Source organism: Bemisia tabaci, chromosome 8 (genome assembly GCF_918797505.1).
Source record: "Bemisia tabaci chromosome 8, PGI_BMITA_v3".
Taxonomy (NCBI): domain Eukaryota; kingdom Metazoa; phylum Arthropoda; class Insecta; order Hemiptera; family Aleyrodidae; genus Bemisia; species Bemisia tabaci.
In genome coordinates, this window is record NC_092800.1 from 31,475,050 (window position 1) to 31,494,162 (window position 19,113).

At 36.2% G+C, this 19,113-nt stretch overlaps 2 protein-coding genes across 2 annotated transcripts in view; one reads left to right on the forward strand and one right to left on the reverse strand.

Annotated features, from left to right (window-relative positions):
* Positions 1-15,589, reverse strand: part of Usp32 (Ubiquitin specific protease 32) — a 42,903-nt gene extending 27,314 nt beyond the window's left edge. The window contains exons 1-14 of the mRNA XM_019041048.2: positions 14,990-15,589; positions 12,346-12,473; positions 11,605-11,710; positions 10,786-10,907; positions 9,386-9,545; positions 8,088-8,327; positions 6,848-7,000; positions 6,525-6,652; positions 4,987-5,163; positions 4,377-4,529; positions 3,558-3,643; positions 2,978-3,071; positions 1,955-2,092; positions 448-556 (exon numbers count right to left, since the gene is read on the reverse strand). Coding sequence (XP_018896593.2) covers positions 448-556; positions 1,955-2,092; positions 2,978-3,071; positions 3,558-3,643; positions 4,377-4,529; positions 4,987-5,163; positions 6,525-6,652; positions 6,848-7,000; positions 8,088-8,327; positions 9,386-9,545; positions 10,786-10,907; positions 11,605-11,710; positions 12,346-12,473; positions 14,990-15,047 — 1,852 coding nt within the window. The 5' untranslated portion in view covers positions 15,048-15,589. The remainder of the gene's footprint in view (positions 1-447; positions 557-1,954; positions 2,093-2,977; positions 3,072-3,557; positions 3,644-4,376; positions 4,530-4,986; positions 5,164-6,524; positions 6,653-6,847; positions 7,001-8,087; positions 8,328-9,385; positions 9,546-10,785; positions 10,908-11,604; positions 11,711-12,345; positions 12,474-14,989) is intronic.
* A 191-nt stretch (positions 15,590-15,780) lies between these two features.
* Positions 15,781-18,830, forward strand: ox (ubiquinol-cytochrome C reductase complex subunit oxen). Its single transcript, XM_019041055.2, has 2 exons — positions 15,781-16,025; positions 18,687-18,830. The coding sequence occupies exons 1-2, from the start codon at positions 15,885-15,887 to the stop codon at positions 18,723-18,725; spliced, it is 180 nt and encodes a 59-aa protein (XP_018896600.1). The 5' UTR covers positions 15,781-15,884; the 3' UTR covers positions 18,726-18,830.
* Positions 18,831-19,113: the final 283 nt, after the last annotated feature.

Sequence of the window (19,113 nt, forward strand, 5' to 3'; positions counted from 1 at the left end):
TTCAGTCCTGTCCCCCCTCCGTCCCCAACAACCAATCCCAGGCAACTATTGTTTGAGACCATCAAACTCGGGTTGCCTGGCCAGGAATCAAACCCGGGACCTCCCGATCATAGAGCTAACGCTACAACCACTACACCATGGGAGGCCTACAAACACACATGGTTGACTGATTACATATGACTGTTTGTGTTGACTGTTACGTATTTACGCTAAATAAAATTATTTGCGAATGAATTAAATCAAAAGGACTTATGGAGATGGGATTTATGTGTTCTATAGTTCCTTTTGATTCAATACTTGCGCATGCTTCCTCTTGGTATAAATGTGTCCAATTATTATGCAAGTAACGGCTGAGAATAGGAATTGAGGGTTCCCATTAATTTTGGACAGCATCAATATTTGAGACCCAGGCAGTCAACAGTTATCATCTTTTCATAATGCTCTTACCAGACCAAGAAGTTTGTGGGGCAACTGGCTGCGTTGAATGCCTCAAAAGCCGTAAGGTTACGGGGTAGAGCTCCAGGTCTGGTTGAGAGGCTCCCTTGGGAAGAATAACCTGTAAAAGACGGATGAAAAACCGTGAACTCCAAGGAAAATAATGATCCTAATTGCGCAGTAAACTACAAGGACGGGCATGCTACATTCATACACTTATTTTGTTGGTGGCATTTGCAATATCAGAAATATTAGTGTGTCCCCCTTCCACTTGGAAAATAATAAATACATCCTTGCTTGATTCCTGTGCAATACCCGCAAAGGCAGTGCTGGTACACTGATGACATTAATACTAATCTTGCTTCCTTGAAAAATATGCACTCCAATATGTTTCATTTTAAAACCTTTAAAGCAATGTTTCATTTTATCGATCAAGCACACTTGGTTATAAATATACTTTACTCGATTTCCTTAAAACGAATCAACAGGTGCTTAACGTAAACAGCAAATCTGCCTGTGATAATGAGAGAGCAGCGTATTATCAGGCAATGGGAGATGAGAATGCCAAGGCATTGCTTTTTCGTCCTTTGATTGCGTTGACTTCTGCTAAACGCTGTTCACAACATTCCCGGAGTTTTAACTCCCCGACTTCTTCAGGTCGCCGTAAATTCCCTGACTTTCCAGGTTTCTCAAATCGCTAGAAACCCTGAATCATATATATAAGCTCTGAGACCTCCTAAATTTGCATATCTGGTAACGCTTAGTTCCAGCGTTCTACTTGACCGATTTTCTTGATTTTTGCGTCTATCAACAGACAATTGTCTCTAGATGAGCTCGCTTTACTCAGATTTTGAAAATATGACCCAGGTTTTTTTATATTACGCAGTAAAGTTGTGAATTCTCCCATTTAAACAATGTAATTTTTTATTATTTGTCATAGTTCATTTGAGCTTTCTACTGAGCCAATTTCCATAATTTTTGCGGCTATCAATGGGTGATGGTCCTTAGATGAGCCCGCTGTAATCAGATTTTGAAAAATATGACCCACATTTTTTATAATAGAGTATACCGGGGGGCTTAAAAAGGGGGCAAAATTTGAAATTCCCGCCATTTTTCATTGGCAGGAATTTCAAATTTTCCGGAAAATTGAACTCAGCTGGAAATTGTGGACCTTGGTCTGTTAGTAAGGTAAGGTAAGTGAATCAAAGGTATGCTCCTTTACTACAGACTATCCAAAAGTAACAAAACGCTCGGTTTCGTTTCAGTCTAGACCTGAAGTTTGAAATAAATGACGGTTGTCTTATTTGTTTCTTATTGGTCCAATCACTCTCCGCCAGAGGAGATTGGACAAATGAGAGTCGGGTATGAAAATCTTTTCATTTTTTTGGTCGTACTCTTGCCAGAGCGGGCCTAAGAGAGGGGGAAGCGTCCTCTAGCGGTTGGGCCGCTTAGCGGTCACGGGGCATTGCCCCCTAGTATTTTACAAGACAAACTCAGTGCACTAGCTGTTGATTCTGACCTGCCGAGGTAAGCGCGGAGCTCCTCCATACCAATCTGAGAGTGCTGTCCACAGAGATTCTGGGACTAATTCAAAATCTCGGCCTCGGGTTAACAGATGGCGCTTCAGTTTCCCTCCTTCAGCAGTCAAAGAAGGCACCTGTAAAATTGCAAACAGGAATGTCTATTTCAACTCCAATTACAGGAAATGATAGAGATATAAAATTTTAAAGGCTGAAACGACCATCACATGTACTGGTGACCTACGCTTCTGGTTTAATCAATAAGTCAGTTGAGCTGGTCACAGAATCGTGTTGTGATGCTTGATTCTTGTAGATTAGCTAAAAATAATAAGGTCCTTCCAAACCACAAGTTTCTACATTCAGTATTAAGCGAGATATCGCCCCTTAAAAAGTTGGGTTTTTGACGTCATCCACTGCGGTAGTGGCACCCTTGGTTTCTTCCACCTTGCTTTCATCCAAGTTTCGCGCTGAGTAACCAGTGCGTCACTGACCAATGAAAGCAAGGTGGAGGAAACCACAGGTGTCATCTCCGCAGTGGATGACGTCAAAAACCCGACTTTTCAAAGGGCGATATCTCCGTTAATATTGAACGTAGAAAGTTGTGGTTCAGACTGTTCTTATTAGTTTTAGCTAATCTACAAGAATCAAGCATTAAAAAACGATTCTGTGACCAGCGCAACTGGCCCAGTATAGCCCATCATGTTTCTAGGATAGTCAAGGGCCTTATTCTTAGCCTTAAGGCTCCAGTGTACTTCCAGCTGCAGATATTAAAAAACTTGACGTTAAAAGAGACTATTTACGGAAACAGAGACAATTTTTAGGAGTACAATTTATGTCAAGTTAGGAGGAAAAATCAAAATTAGAGCTTTTGACAGCAAAACTTCTTTTCTCAACAGTAATACCAATATTTTGATTAACTATGCTCACAGGTTGGTCACATATTCACGAATTCAGAGCAAAAAATCTAATTTGCAGATCATGAAAGAGCGTATCAACGAATACCGATGAAAAACAGCACTCACTTTGTAAGTGGGTGCAGCTACTAAATTACTATTATCAATGGGTCCGGGTCGTGGCATGACTCCTCGTCTTCCAGGTACTGGAGATTGTCTTGGACTGAAAAAAAGTAAACACCAAAAAATCAAAAGTTTTGCATGACACATGCTTGATGAAAAGGCTCCTCTGTTACAATATTGAGGGGAAAAAATAAATAAATAATTTGCAAGAGGAGATGATCTAGATTCAGAGAAATACAGAGCTTGTAAAGTAAACGCCTTGCACTGGTTAAATTTAAGTACATCTAATTATTACCTAATTTCTTCCAGAAGTGCTATGATACAGAGACTGGGTTCCAGATCTTCTAATTTGGGTGACCAGTAAAAAAGTCATCAAGCTTCAATCCTTCATGTTTACCCCTTTCCAAAAATTTTCAAAGTTCATAGTAGTTCAGTGTTTCCATACTTACTCTGTTCAGCAGATACCCTAGATCAACTCTAAATATGTCAAAACTTAGACATCAAAGATATGGGATGCAGTGGCTCTGATCTGCAAATTAATTTATAAATACAAGTTTTTTTTTACAAATAAAGGAAAGTGTAATACCTGCTAGTTTCTATGGTTGAACTAACTTTATCATTTACAGGTTGAGTTTGACTCCAAAGGTTCAGCGTGATTCCTGTTCCAACCACCTAATTCACAAATGACAAACAAATGAGAAATATGATTTAAAAATAATAAAAAACCAGGCAAAGTCTTTGAAATAAAACTTAGAGGAACAATATCTAAAAATTCGAATCTTGTGTTACTGTTACATTGTGCTTCAATTTTATTCTAACCCTTCTAAATGTTGAAAATAAAGGTTTCCTGAGGCTGTCCAACAGCAAATGTGTGGTATCCACCTACCTTTAGGTACTAAAAACGCTATCTGATGAACGTCTTTCCTTAAGCTCATGAACTATTTGTCATGCACACATTCAAGAGGTAACTTTTGCAATCCCATTACTGCCAATAAAGATTCATTTATTAGTTCCAGCGACTGTATTTTTAGCATTATTATTTTCAGGGTACTATCAACAGCAGGAAAGAAAAGTAAGTAGTGATAAATTTAATGGGTAATTTTCTTGTTCAGTTACACATCTGAGTTTTTTTCAATGTCTGCGATAGCTGTTCCCTATTGTCCAAAGAAGCGTCTACTCCCACTATGAAAAATAAACTAATTGCCAAATAAGTAATTGAAGGGAAGTAATTTTAATTTTGTTTTTGACTTAAAGCAGTACTATTAAAACATATTATGATCGGTATCCAATTCAATGCAATTAAGAGTTATTGATGTTGGTCGCTGGTGGTACAGTGCAGAAAAATATCACCATAATGGCTGAAAACCGTGACAGATTGATAAAAAATAACTAGTTGAAATCTTACCGATGCATTATTATCAAGAGCAACAGAATTTTCCACAAGTGAACTTTGACCCAGTTGGAATAGTTTGCCCGTTGACCCAAGTTTTGAGGTTGCTCTTTTCAGTGTATTGACTTTGGTATTTGGCACGTCTTCTAATGACTCAACGTTTCCATTCTTTTCAACCAAAAAAAGAAGAAATGATTAATACAAATTTTCAATGATTGAGTAGCAAAAAAAATTAGATTCACACACATTTTGATCTTTGTACGATGAATATTACAAACTTAAGTTGGGCTATGCTGCATGTCAGAGCTGTTGACTGAAACATTGAAGATTTTTTCACATCCTCTAGTGAGACTGTGATACGATTATAAAAGAGTATCAGTGGCCTAATGGACAAGGTTCGAGCTAAAAAAAATGTCACATGCAAATTAGGTCCATCCAGCCCTGCATGTCTAAAAACTGGCTGTGAAAATTGAGAAGTATGGCTCTTCATGTAATACGGTAAAGATTATGAAAAGTTCCTGTTTGCATATTTATATTTTGGGAGGAATGATACAATGCATACTGGATTTTTGTTGGTTAATGATGTTTTGAAAAGAATGTAGGTAAGCACAGCGTATAAACTTACAACCACTGAATTTGGAGAAATGAAATCATTCCACAGCTTCCACCAGACAATATCAATAAGGAACCAAAATTGACCAGGAATATACCCTCTACGCTCTTCTCGATTCGCCCATCCTAAAACAACTTCTCCTTCCTCTTTCCTAGTCATCGGCCTGAGGCCCAATACTATATGGCATACCTAAAAACAAACAAAAAAATGTAAAAAACATGAAACTTAAATAAAACAAAGGAGGTGGATGGAAAATCATTTGAAAAATACACTAGCTTCACATCCAATAAGACATGAACTACTCAAAAGCAAAAAAATATGAAGTGACTATAAGTTCAGGAATAAAAAAAAACAGATGGGACACAAGGTGTTCACCCAAAATCCCTATTCTCTCTTTTTATAGCTCCTCTGAATATTCCTAGATTTCAGGAGTCTAAATTTTAGCATGTTTAAGTAAGGAAATTATTCCTCAATAGATTCAACACTCAAAAAAACCTGGTGCCTAGGCAAAGTATCAAAGTTTGAGAATCAAACAGAAACTTGGAATACCAACATTTACGGTTTCTAGAGACATTCTTTGGGCGTTTACATTTTACAAAATGGGTCTGTTGTGTGCTAGAGATACAGCCAAATAATTGTACTCTTTACAGGTAAAATCACACAAAAATCATGCTAGCGTGTTGAAAAGTGTGAAATCCATTCCTTAGCTTACAATCAGCATAGTTTGTGACACGATTTTTCAAGTTTTCACATCTGTGGGAAATTTTTTTCAGTCACTGCTGACCAGGTTTGCACAGGCAGAGAAGTAAGAAAAGTTAACCTGAGTAAACAACCGATTTCACTAACTTTATCTATTGCATGATTTTAATCGTTTTCCAGCGTTTGCTTCCCTTCATTTTCTTTATTTCGCAAAAACAAAAGCTTTGAATCCATTGAAATCTTACGCAAGGAGAGTATATAACAGTTCTCAAGATTGTTTGTTTATACTAGTCAGGTCTCTCTCTAGGCAAACCTGACTGCCGGCCACCAAGAAAAACTGCCCGTAGACCCAGTTTTGAAAAAGCATGTTCCAAACTACGCAGATTGCACGCTAAGGAGTGGATTTCACTTTTTTTTGGTGTGTCCAACGTGATTTTCAAGCAAATGCACCCTCAAACAGTGTATTTAGTTGGCTGTATCTTTTGTGTGCGACAGACCCATTAAAAATGTTTTTACACATTCATATTATTAGACTTTTGATCATTTTCCTTCCCTAAATTTTTCATTTAGATGATACATTAATACTACGTGGCTGGAGATGAGGCTAAAATTGTAAAATAAGAGAAGTAATGAAATATATTTGTACTAAATAGTATACTCAGAAATTTATACAAGTCTGAGTGTAAATGTTAAGATTCCTTTCAGATTTATAATGAAGTTGACGCATGCCATGGAGATTAACAAATTGATGACACCTTTTTAATGTTACCTTGGCATTTTTTCTCCTGCGCATAAATCAGAGTTAACACAGAAAAATGCAATGCAACTAGACAATTTAATTAGAGGCTTACTTGAAAAATTAGATTAAGAAAATCCAGCGGAAGAGAATTGTCGATAGTCCACATTAAATATTCTTCCATTGTAAGGCAATCCTGTATGGATGAGAACTGGTTTATATCTGCCAAAATTGAGTCAACATCTGTAGAAAAAAGCGAAAAGGAAATGAATTAAATATTGAATACAAAAGGAATGTTATGCATACATGCTGTTTTCCCCCAAGCCATGGATCTTCTTACTCATGGAAAGAAATTGATGAAAACTTGAGGAATAAGAGAAAATAATGATTATCAAAACGGAAAAGATAAAGGAACTTATGAAAAAAAGAGGAACGAACCATTTTTGGTGGATGGCGATGAGTGTGGATATTTTTCTCTTTCGTCCTCTGATTGGTTCTCGGAGCGAATGAACAACAGAACGTTAATCATATGCTCGATTTCAGCCTTGCACAGAACACCATCTCTGTCAGAGTCAAAGACTTTGAAGCAAACTGCAAGGAAAAAAAATTTGAAGAGCATGAAAGAAGATAGCTTTAATAGTGGAATTCTATCATCAGTGATGATACATTTTTGCCACAGAGTACAAATATCATCTGCTGAAATATCACCAGAATGCAGCATTCATTCTTGGTGCTATGAAAATAGGGTGAAAACTAAACACAAATTGAAAACGAAATTACCTCTAATACAAGCATTTTGTTTTGCCGTGCCAAACAAAATTTCATTATCTCATTTTTTAAAGGATATTTACTACTATTACTGCTATTTATCTGTGTTAGAAGTTTTGAATGAATATTGACAAGGTGGCAAAATTTCATTTTATCAATCCTTGAGTTTACCCTGACTTCTTCTAATGTAATTCCCTGACTTCTTCTGTTGAAATTTCCTGAGTTATTTAGGATAACATAGGGCACTTAGTTGTTGTGGTCAGAACGTTGGAACAACAACGCCATCAGCTGTCCCATCGCGCCGATTTTTATAAGAAACCCAGCTCCGCAAAAAATTCTCGACTGTTGACAAAATTCCCTGACTTTTCCCAGTTACTAGTCACTCTGCATAGAGTATGCTCACTGTTCAATGACATTTTGCCACTATTTTCTAATGGAATGTGCAATGAATGAGAATTACTTCTTCGATCTTCAGTACTACTGAATGAATTTTGGATTTCTGAGGAATGATTACAAGGTTATCATAGTTACTTATTTTGGTTAAACCACATACAGAAAAATACTTTGCCCATGAAATCCTCAGTTCAGGCCATATGAATCTCTAAAGTTTTTTTACTTATACATCTAAAAACTTGAAGTACAGCTCGCGAAGTTTGACTAATACATTTTAAGTTTGTTGATACTTCTATTTCAACTCCTATAGAGTCGACCAAACTTCGGCAACTGGAAGCAAATTTTTCGGATCCATGATCCAAAAAATTTAGATACGACTCAAGCCTCAGGTCTCACACAAAAATTTGTTTTCTCAGTGTAAAACACACAGCTGGGTGCAGCAGACAAAAGCATATTCACGTTAACTCAAGTGAAATCAAAATTAATCATGTCAACAGTTTAAAACTCAGTTACTTACATTTTAGTCTTTCCGTCAAAGGTCCCCGACAAGCTGCAGATATTCCACACGCCATTTCTTTAAAATCAATATGGTTGTCTCGGTTCTCATCAAAAGCAGCAAATATGCCAGGACACACTGACAAAGGTACGGGTGGACTGATCAATGGCAGAAGGGTGGTTAGGTCAAGACGACCACTGTTGGACTTGGCTTTAAAATTCCAATACCTTTTCTCCAACTCCATGATATCACTTTCTTCCACTGCAAGTTGAAAAAAAAGGGTTTAAAAGGGTCCTGAGCTTTAAAAAAAAGTGACTGAGGGTTGACAATCTCTTTTGTTGATTGAAAAGCTAATGCTAGTTCATTTACTGTTTGCTCATTCTTGATTTTTAGTCTTGAGCCGTTATGAAAGGGACATCTCTGCAGGACTAATTTTATGGCAGCATTCAGTAAGAACATTTTGATAAATAAAACACTGTAATCAAGTGTACAATACATTTTTTATAAACGGCAATCTTTGACAAGTGTCGAGTGAAACAATCTTTTAGTGATCCCATCTTCTTGCAAGTAGCTGCTTGTCCTCAAACCAGACTGTAGCCAACCAAACAACAAACAATAAAATAACCATTACAGTAACTTTTATTACAATGCGACTCATCAACTGACAAAAAAAAGAGAGAAAGGGCTTAGAAGTTTTCTTTGGAGAATTAGTGCAGTTTCCGAGTCTAAATTTTTACTGTTTTTGAATTCATCAAAACTCGCCCATGTTTGCCATATAGGAATTACAACAAAAAAGAAAAGGAAATAAAATGTGTCATAATTGAATTGGCTTGCGCACAAACATAAACTACCTTTCGTCCTTAATAACGAGAAAACCGAAAAAAGTTTTACAAGTTTTTAAGTCATTGAGTGAAGAAAATTTAGAAGTTAATTGTTGCAGTGATGAAATTTCGAAAACTATACACTCTCATTTTCAGTTCTGCATCTTGCAGGGATGGAACACATAACAAAGATTTTGACGACATGGGAAGCTATTCTCGAAAAAATTTGTAATCCGAAATTTACTGTTTGTTTGCTGACATTATACTGGTATGAGCTGACATCAGTGCCTATCAGTGTTTCATGTTACCTTCATGACCGTCACGTTGCAGGTAACATGTTGACAAACATAATCTTATAAACAATGGAATGTCTGATTCTGTTTTTAAATTATTGAACATATACATGGGGGGGGGGGGAGGTATGTTCCAAGAACTCAGTCATGAAATTAGTTATTTAAAATTTAAGATGAGTGCAGGTAGGTATTAAAAGATTCTTACAGTGAGTGACTCCAGCCAGAGTCTGGTAAAACGTAGGCGTTTTTTGTTCATTGCTCAGAGATACTGTGCACGGTTCTGATAAAAGCCACCGACTTAGGGAAAAAGCATCTGGATGTTCTTTCAGCCACTCTCGAAACTCTTCGTACGATATCCGGCCATGCTGCAAAAAAAATATATCTTATAAAGATTTTTTCCTTATTTTTCATTTAGTTTTACTATTTAAAACTTCAGGATTGTATTTAAAACTTAAAACCCAATAATGGGCAAATAATAAAAATTCAATTTTTTTTTTCTCCTTCGCTTTTTCAGTTGAGCCCCATTCGCTCTCAGTTCCTACTGTACAACCAACCCTAAGTAACCGTTGTTTATGACCATCACACTTCGGTCGTCTGACAGGTAATTGAAGCTAAGACCTCCTGATTATAGAACTAGAACTAGCACTACAACCACTATACCTCAATAGGCCAACAAAAGTCGTAAATCATAATTATGGAAAACAATGACGGAAATACCCGAGATAGACTGCAAAGCAGTAAAGGCCAAGAGGAAAAGGTGTGAAGGATGCAAAGATAAGAAAGGATGGATTGACGAATATTTTTTAGGGGAAGAGTAAAGAGAAAAAGAGATGGAGAAGATACCAACGGCTACAGTCAAAAAAGTACGTATCTGAAATTGTCGCATTGTAGGTCTTCGCTCTTGTTACATTTTTTAAAAGAGAACCATCATCAAAGGAAATTTTTCATTCCTAAAAGTATCACAGAAAATTGGATAGTGACGTTTCTCGTAGTTTCCTTGGAAAAAAATGAAACAAAATTGGAGATTTTTAAACATTGCAATTGAGAAATGCATTTTTTGGTGTTTAAACGTTGATATGTAATAGCATCCTAATAAGATGTAGATTTATCCTGGCTCCGCTTTGCAGTACATCAGTGGGTGGATTCTGTGGGATAATTGATGAATGTTTTCCGACAAAAATAATGCAGAAAAAGTGAGACTCTGAACTAGTCTTCATAAGAGTTCAGCTTAATTTTGTTATCATCTGGCGATATCTGCGTCAAATTTCATGGCAAAGTGCCTATCTTTCTGGATGAGACGAAATACAGTCGAAGAAAAAGTGCTTAGCAGTACCTAAAGACTCACATAAAGGACTTGAGTTCTTTTTAACTATCTGCCATTTAAGTATGAGGAGGCTGTGCTAAGGAGGGAACGAAATAATGAATATGTCTTGGTCACCATGACGTCCAAGAGTCCAGATTTCTCAAAACAGAAAAAAGGAAAAAGTCACAGAAAAGTATACATCAGTTTGAAAATCAGTAAGATGATTTAAAAAGGATTACCCTATTCATCATCTCTTTACGTGAATGTCATACTAAGGAGTGAAGGAAAAAAATGATTCAAACCTCATTGCAAAGCGTGTTAATGTAATCAGGAACTTTATCTGCCTCTAATGTGTTCAGGGTCCGATGAAATTCTTCTCCGGAAATGTAACTGCCGTTTTCGTTGGAATACAGTCCGAATAGAACTAGAACAAGAAACCAGTCCATTTGGATTTAATACTCGATGATAAAGATAAAGAATCAAAATTCATTTTTAGGAGAATATTTGACTTTCTTTAACTCTAGAAAATTTCAATTTACCTAATTTGTAATTTGAACAGCAATCTCACTCACTGACTACTCACAGGGATGACTAAAATCGGCAGCTTAGTAGAGGCATCTTCTAGGGGACTATTCTGCAGTGCTAAGGAAAAACGCTTTATGAACCTCCACGAGTTGCCAAATTTCCTTAAATAAAACACGATTTTCCTGGTAAACTTATGGATAACTTCATTCTAATTTTTTAGATTATTTTGTTTGCAATTTCACCTAAAATTCCTGAAAATTTCAAGGAAAACTATTCATTAATTTCCTTCCAAATGAACGTTTAATCAAAGGAAATTTGACAACTCTCGAATGTTCATATGGTGTTCTTCCTTAGCACGACAGTATTATTCAGGAGTGGTAAAATCTTAAAATTTCGAAAAAACTGTCAAGCAGTCTTAAGAATAAGCTTACATGTCTGCTGTTGTAGTTGTGGGTGGGCAATAGATCAGTAGGCTTTATTATTTCTCCTTCGACTGCATATTTAATACATTCATAGATATGTAAAGAGGTCACTGTGAACAGTCTAACATTATGTATAACAAGGGTTGTCATGAAAGCTAAGCTAACAGAACTTACATTTGTACTTCTCTTCATCACTTCCACGCGTGAGCAAAACCAATCCACATACAAGCTCTTTGAAAGCGATCCCTCTGGCAGTGCCACCACAGGCAGCATATATATGCTAAAAAAAAAAAAAGAATTTGTAAAAACATGACGTTTAGAAAACTCCTAGATTATGAAATTAAAAAACTTACTGCCCAATAAGCAGTTGTATCTCATGATGCTTCGTGTATGCAGTCATCTCTTCAAAACTGTGGCAATCCATTCATAAGAATAGTACAGAGAGAAAGTACTTTCCAAAGGTTTTTGGCTACATTTTGGTCTAACCAAGACAATAAACAAGGGCCTAGAGGTTGAGCATGCCCCATCTTATGGCAAACAATTTTGATGGTCCATTAAACAAGGTACCAAAAAGGTTACTTTCAACAATGATTATTGTAGCACAAATCATGTTCTACGTGAAATTTTGAAGATGAAACTCAATTCAGAATGCTTAATTTCATACCTTGGGCAGTGGTCCATTGTCTTGTATGCGCCTATGCTTCCAAAATAACTTATGAGCTCACAGCAAGAAGGTAAAATGGTAGCAACAAAACGGGCATACTAATTCTTTTGAATTTTTTATTGATTATGTGTCCTCGTGCAACCATCCATATGATAGGAAGTGTTCCAGATACTTTCATTTAATTACAAAAATTGGGCAGAGATGCTGTTACTTTGCTTGAATGGGCAGTAAGAAACTAAGTAATGACTCACCTCCGCCACAACTGGTGGAACATTTTCTCCAAGGACATCTTTTACAAATAGTTGCTTTGAGATAAACCCATTGAGAGGTGCAATTCTTTTAAAAGCTTCTTTCAGACGTTTCAATTCAGCTTCACTGACTGAAAAAAAAAAACAAAGAAAAACAAAATTAAAAATACAAATTATGGATTTTTGAAGATAATTAAGAAAGAAAAAAAATTGTTAAAGAAAAATTACCAGTGACAAAAGATATTAAGCCAGGTGTAGGGAAAGAGGAGAGGAGGTAGAGGGGTCGCAGAGAATTACTTTTTTGTCACAATCAATGTAAGAGCTCATTCAAATTTGGAAGAACATGTCAAGCAATACTTCACTAAGCGAGGGGAGTTTGATCGTGAGTTACGTAACAAGAAAGGAGGAAAAGAAAAAAATAAGAATTTGAGGTGTACATCGCAAAATTTATGGATCATAGTGGTGTTGCAGGAAGATTTATATCGCTTCTTCTTCCAAAGGCTTGATACAATATGAGCCTATTCTAATAAAATAAAGCTAGATATTGATAGTATACAGTCAAGAGAAAATGAAAATAAAAAATGAAGATGCTACATGTTTCAGAAAAAAAGGGAGAAAAAATTGAGTTGTGCTGGGTGAGGCACAGGACCATGACAGATGCAAAACAGATGGGAGAGAGAGAGGAGGACAATTGAGTTTTTATTTTATTTGATAAATAATTAAAGAATCATACCAGGTGTCTGAGGGAAAAATTACCACTTGAGATTGATGATAAGTTAATCTAGGCCATTAAGATTCTGTTACATCCTTTTTTACCACATTTAAGAGAGAAGGAGAGAGAGAGAGAGAGAGAAATAAAGGGCAGTACAAAAAGTAGCAACGGCTATCAAGGTTATAAATACGGCTATTCTTAAATCAAAAACTTCATTGAATTATTCTTGACCACTCAGTTCTCGCAGAAATGAGATACCTGTGTAAAACTCAAAGAGTGCTTGAGACCGCTGTTGCAAACTACTTTTTTGCTCCCCCAATAAACTAGATAACCACATCTTACAGTTTAAGGGCTGCTAATGTGATACCTTGATACCTTACACTGGAAATCTTTTTCAACCCTACCCCTCTCCTCATAACGCACCCCTAACACAGATCTACACCCCCCTAAAAAAATTACATAACGACTCACCCTCTTCTCTCAAATTAGCATTTTGAGATGAAGCATTGCCTTCTTGTGTTTATTTTTCAACTTAAATTTTTTGAAAAACAGCACTATTCATCCATTATGCTGGCAATTCATAATTCAACCCTGAACACCCCCCCCCCCCCCCTCCAATACGTTTGACTATTTCATAAGCAGTCCCATATTGTGATGCAAATTTTCCTGTTAAATTTTGGTATATACAGAAGGATGACAAATGAGTAGTTTTCACACAAAATCTTGTACAATTTTAAGTATTTTCTACTTCTGAGCATGTATTCCAAAAATGTCTCATGCAATTCGTTCAAAGCACTGCCCTAGTCCCCCCAACCTACACAGCCCTACCCCTCTACTTTGTGCTTAACCCCTAAATGTTTACTGATGGATTTCATCTTGGCAGAATATAAAGAAAATCTTCAGCTAATAATTACTGATCATGCAAAATTCAAGCTTTGGATGGATTTTTTTTCCATTCAGAGCATGGAGATGTGAAAAAGCTGTAGAAAAGGACAACAGACAAGTGTCAAAAAGTGGTGCCTGTAGTTCCTATTGATGAAAGGGTTTTTTCTCGATGAAGGAATCAGTCTGGTAAAGATAAATGCAACTCTTCAAATTCATCAGACAACAATTCTTTAACATTGTTTGGCATTTCAAATATTATCTTTAATATCTTCAACAATACATACTCAAGATCTTACCAGTCTTCATTTCACTTGCTGGTGATGACAACTATCAACTAAAATGAAAGATATTACAGTCCGTTGCTACTGATTTCTGCACAAAGGATTCATATTTTAATTACTTTCAAAGAGAGCGAAATAATCGCAGATGACCTGCACGGGTTCTCTTCCATAATTTAAGCTTCTATGACAGCACTTGGCTACAGCCCATGAAACAAGTATTTTAATGGAACAAGTTAACGGAGATCTCACAAATTCGAATATTGTACGTTCACTGCAGGCAATTTTAATGTGTTTTAAAGCATGAGATACACGTCTGTTATCTTCCAAATTTAGTTCCTTCCTGATACCAGTGAAAATAGGTATAGAATTTAAGCACCCTGCTTATGATGTAAGAGATGCAAAATACTTTCAAATAGTCGAGAAAAGTTGTCTTGCCGGTGTTCTTGCGGGTGGAGTGATTGAAAGGTTAAGAGAAAAAGTCATGAGAACAAGTGTGGGCATAATAAACTGAGGTTATGAGGTTAGATACGTAAGTGGTCGCTAGCATCTCATACTCATTGATGCTGGTGTTATTGGGAACTGAAGCAGGTTCGGCTATGGCACCGCAGCCATGGAAAACATTAACACAGGGGTGAATGGCAAAAAGGCGATGGTTATTCATAAAGCGTGAACTTGGGGTTAAGTCCATGCTAGGTTGCTATCAAGCGCTTCGCTTGCATGAAGATGGACAATACCCATCAATTAAAAGAAAGGAATAAGGATATTGTACCTCTTTTAACTGCTTCCTCATAAGATATACAACAGGGTTTTGAATCCTTGGCCCCCATTATGCAATGATGGAAAGAATCTTGATTTTGCAAACATTTAAAGCTAAATAACTATTTGACATTTGACGAAATTGGCACAAAACACATGAGCTGCAGAAAACTATCCATGTTTTCTTTTAATTAGTTTATTGCAATCAGAGTAATCCTTACTGTACGCACAATTAAGTATTTATTTCCTTTTTATTTTTGGTTTTTTCGTTATCGTCAGATTGAAGATTACTACAATAAAAATTGCGAATACATCAACAGATTACAATAATTTAGTCATGTGCCAACACCTTCTTCCTGGAACAACTTGTTAGTCATGATCCATGTGTGCGTAGATGGAATTATCAGAGTAAAAACTTATGGCTTCAATCACACAACTTTTTTGTAAATGATTTTAGTGCTCGATACATACAAAATGAATGAAACTAAATGGAGAGACCAAGAGTAAAATCGTATCAGAGTGTTTGAATATCACAAAATCTCAAGATATCTAATGGCAATTGGATTGGGTAACTTGGCAAAACTGATAAAAAAGGTCATGATCAAAAATCAGCTGATACTGATAACTCCATCTTGCAAATGTGTCGCAAGGAGAAGAGAGAGAGGGTAAGAGCTGTTTCAAATAATACTGCGTGACGTCAATAAATAGTACTAGCGCCAAACGATACTTTGATTTTATTGGATGATAATAGCTTATTTTTCGTGACGTCATGTAAATCATTCAAATTACCTCTTCCTTGTTTTCTTCCGTACAATTTTGTGTTATTATCAAATGTCCTTTTTGGTTGTAAGGTTAACTTAAAATTTCAAATTCCTAAAAGCTTGTGAAAACCAAGTGAAAGCCTCAAAATGGGCTTAGCAGGTACAATTTACCAAACCCTTTTCCGCAGATCTTCAACAGCTGCTATTACAATTGTAATCGGAGCATACGCAACGGAACGTATCATAGATGAAGGTAGCACGCTACTCTGGAAGAACTACAATAAAGGGGTGAGCTAAGCATTCATTATTCATCATCACCATCCGCACAAAAGTGTAGTCAGTATCTTCATTTCAATTGCTCCATGAACCAACTTGTTTGCCTAACAGTTCACACAGATTTTCAGACAGCACTCGCCAAACCTGTTCACCAATGCATACCGCCCAAACATTAATTTTATAGCCTATAGACTTTTGAAAAATTGCCCTCCCAGTGTTGCTCACAATTTGTCAGGAACTGAAAAGGTTTCATTTAAATCCAACGATCTAGAAACTGTAGATTGGTGGTGGCCTACAAAAAAACGTTACACACATGGAGCGGTTGTTGGACAGGCGGGCGGGGAGTTGAAACGGCCAAAGTTACAACTGCCAATACATGGGATCTTGCGGGAGTTTTTACAATAAATGATTTAGCATTGAAATTTCAATCGTAAACTCACTTGAAGAAGAGCTAGGTTTTATATCTGGACACAGATTTTTAATCAGGTGGTTGCGAATTAGATGTATGATATTGTCTAGTAAGAGCATAGAATAAATAGACTACGTCAACAGAAGCGAAAGACACGGCCATTTTTATATCACCGCAACAAAACTGATTTAATAAGTACTGTTAAGGTCTGCAGCTTGTCGACGTTCTGAAGATGCCGATTGATGACGGATACAGACGTTTTTAGGAATTAAACGAGATTTTTTTACACTTATTTACCGTTATTCCGGTAAAGTACTGCAATGTTGCTTAAAATTTTACGTTTCTTTCCAATTTTATCATTGTAGGTTAACCTTAAATCAGGTTTCAGTGAATATGAAGATCGACTGACCCTGGTAAGAAAAATGTTATTGTCGGTTTTTCCGGAGCTTTCGCCTTTGTTGACTTGGTCAATTTTTTTATAGCAACAGTCCCATAAGGAGCTGTAGAAACAGACTATCCTTGTCCTAATCTAATTGTTGCTCCCAGTGTGTTATGAAATGCACCATCAGGTTAGCACAGGATCCCCCTATCTATAGTTTCTTGATCTTTGTGAAAATCTGAAACATATGTGCGAACAGCAACATTAGTTATTTGTCAAGAGTGCTGCCAAGTCATTTTTTCACCTTCAGATAGGTCACTGTCTTTAATTATTTTACAGCCTCTAATATGATACTTGGCATTCTGTAAGTTTTCACTAACTTTTCCAACTTCTATCTTCCGAGGTCTGGTTCTTTCACCCGCTGTTAATAATGTCTAGCTTAATGAAACTTATAATGGCTTAAATAATGAGGCTCAAACTTTTTCTCATGACTCCTTTCAGGATCCTAGATTTGTCATTTCATCAGTTATGTTTTTCGTTCAGTCATCAGTTTCGATTTGCTATGATATAATTTTTAAGTCAAGGTTTCGGTCCTTTTCCTTAGCATTCATCTGTTCCTACTATTTTTATCAGCCTACCAAGCAACATAATAGTTAATCCAATCGCAACGTATTGATGAGTATACTTGTCATGGCGTGCCTGGGAAATAAACGCAGTGACAAGTAATTTGTGCTATCTAGCGGGGTTGCTGGGTGATTTTTTTTTGTCGTATTTCTCCAATTTCTAGATAGACAGCACCATTAGCATTGTTCTAAATATTATTCTGTAGTATCAAGTTGGTAACTTAAATGAATCCTAGTGATTTTTTCTTCATATGGAGCAATCAAGTACTTTCATCAAAAAACATCATTGTATTTCAAGGCGCAGTAAGCAAATTGATCATAGCATGTGAATGGGTCTATCACTTAACTTACAGCTAATAAGAGGGGTCAAGGTCTCTTTTAAGGAAAAGTCTCTTCAGTCAGACAACTCATGATGCCATCATTCCCATTAATGCTCAAATTTTAACAAGATATCAGTGATCCAGAGTTGATAGAACCAAGACTGACAATGAGTGATACAGAAGTCAGCCAAGAATTTAAGATCACTAAGCAGCATTATGCGAAGCATGACCCAACTCTTCCACAGTACAATTATATCCCATTATGTAAAATAGGCTTTCCATTTGCTATGATCTTTGGAATGGAAAATTAAGCATACCAATGGTAAAACTGCTGAGGTACGATATCAGTTGGCAGCATTGCAGACTTCCTGTCATACTTTATTCTTTACCTAGAAAACCACTATGTCACTTCTTGAAAACTTTTTTCTTCTCTATTTGAAGTGAAACACCGCAACCAAGATACACATTTTTTGCTGTTTCACAATTGATATTTTGCACCCCTATGCAAAGTTTTGAGCATTCGCAAGTAAGTTGATCGTTTTTCAAGGATTTGTAAAGTTTTGATTGAGATCAATGAACAGTTTACACCATAATGTAAGTTAATACTTAAATATTTTCCCAAATCAATGGTGAAAATGCCAAAACATGTATCATAATTTGTGACGTTGAAGATTTCATTTCATAAAATATTTTTCCAAGCAACAACCAACATACTCTATTTTTTGAAATTTTCACTGATTTTTCTTTGTCCTACAAGAAATATCTTTTGTAAATCTTTGAACAACCACATCCACTGAATTTTCTCCAAACAAAATTGAACTGTGACATCGATTCTGAAACGTTGCAACCGATATCTGTTTTTTGAGGTTTTCACCATCAAATCTCCAGCTTATTCCTAGAAATTTTACATCAATTTCATGTGAAATTATTTATTTGTTTCAGAAATTATGGGATGACATCAAGCACAAGTATGAAAAATAATAAAAGGAATTAACTTAAACAATTTATTTAAGTCATGTAGCAATTCAATTTAAGAAGTCTTATCTGTAAATTTTTCTGTTGTTGTTAATAAATGTTCCAATCTCGGAGGAGGATTCTTATTTTCATCAACCTTGGAGTATAATATGCCTTTCACACGTAGGCACAAAAAATTGAATAATTTTCTGTACCCCAGTATCGTTCACAGACATTTGAATTGCCCATGGACTATTTGTATGCTTAAAAAAAATTCAATAGCAATTATTACATCTCTTCAGAGTATGAAATCATTTTGTTTGCATTTTGTGGGGAGGCAAACTGATAGTAAAGTTACGGATACATCTGAGGTACCCATGTTTCAACGAACAGGAGAAAATAAAAAAGAGAAAAC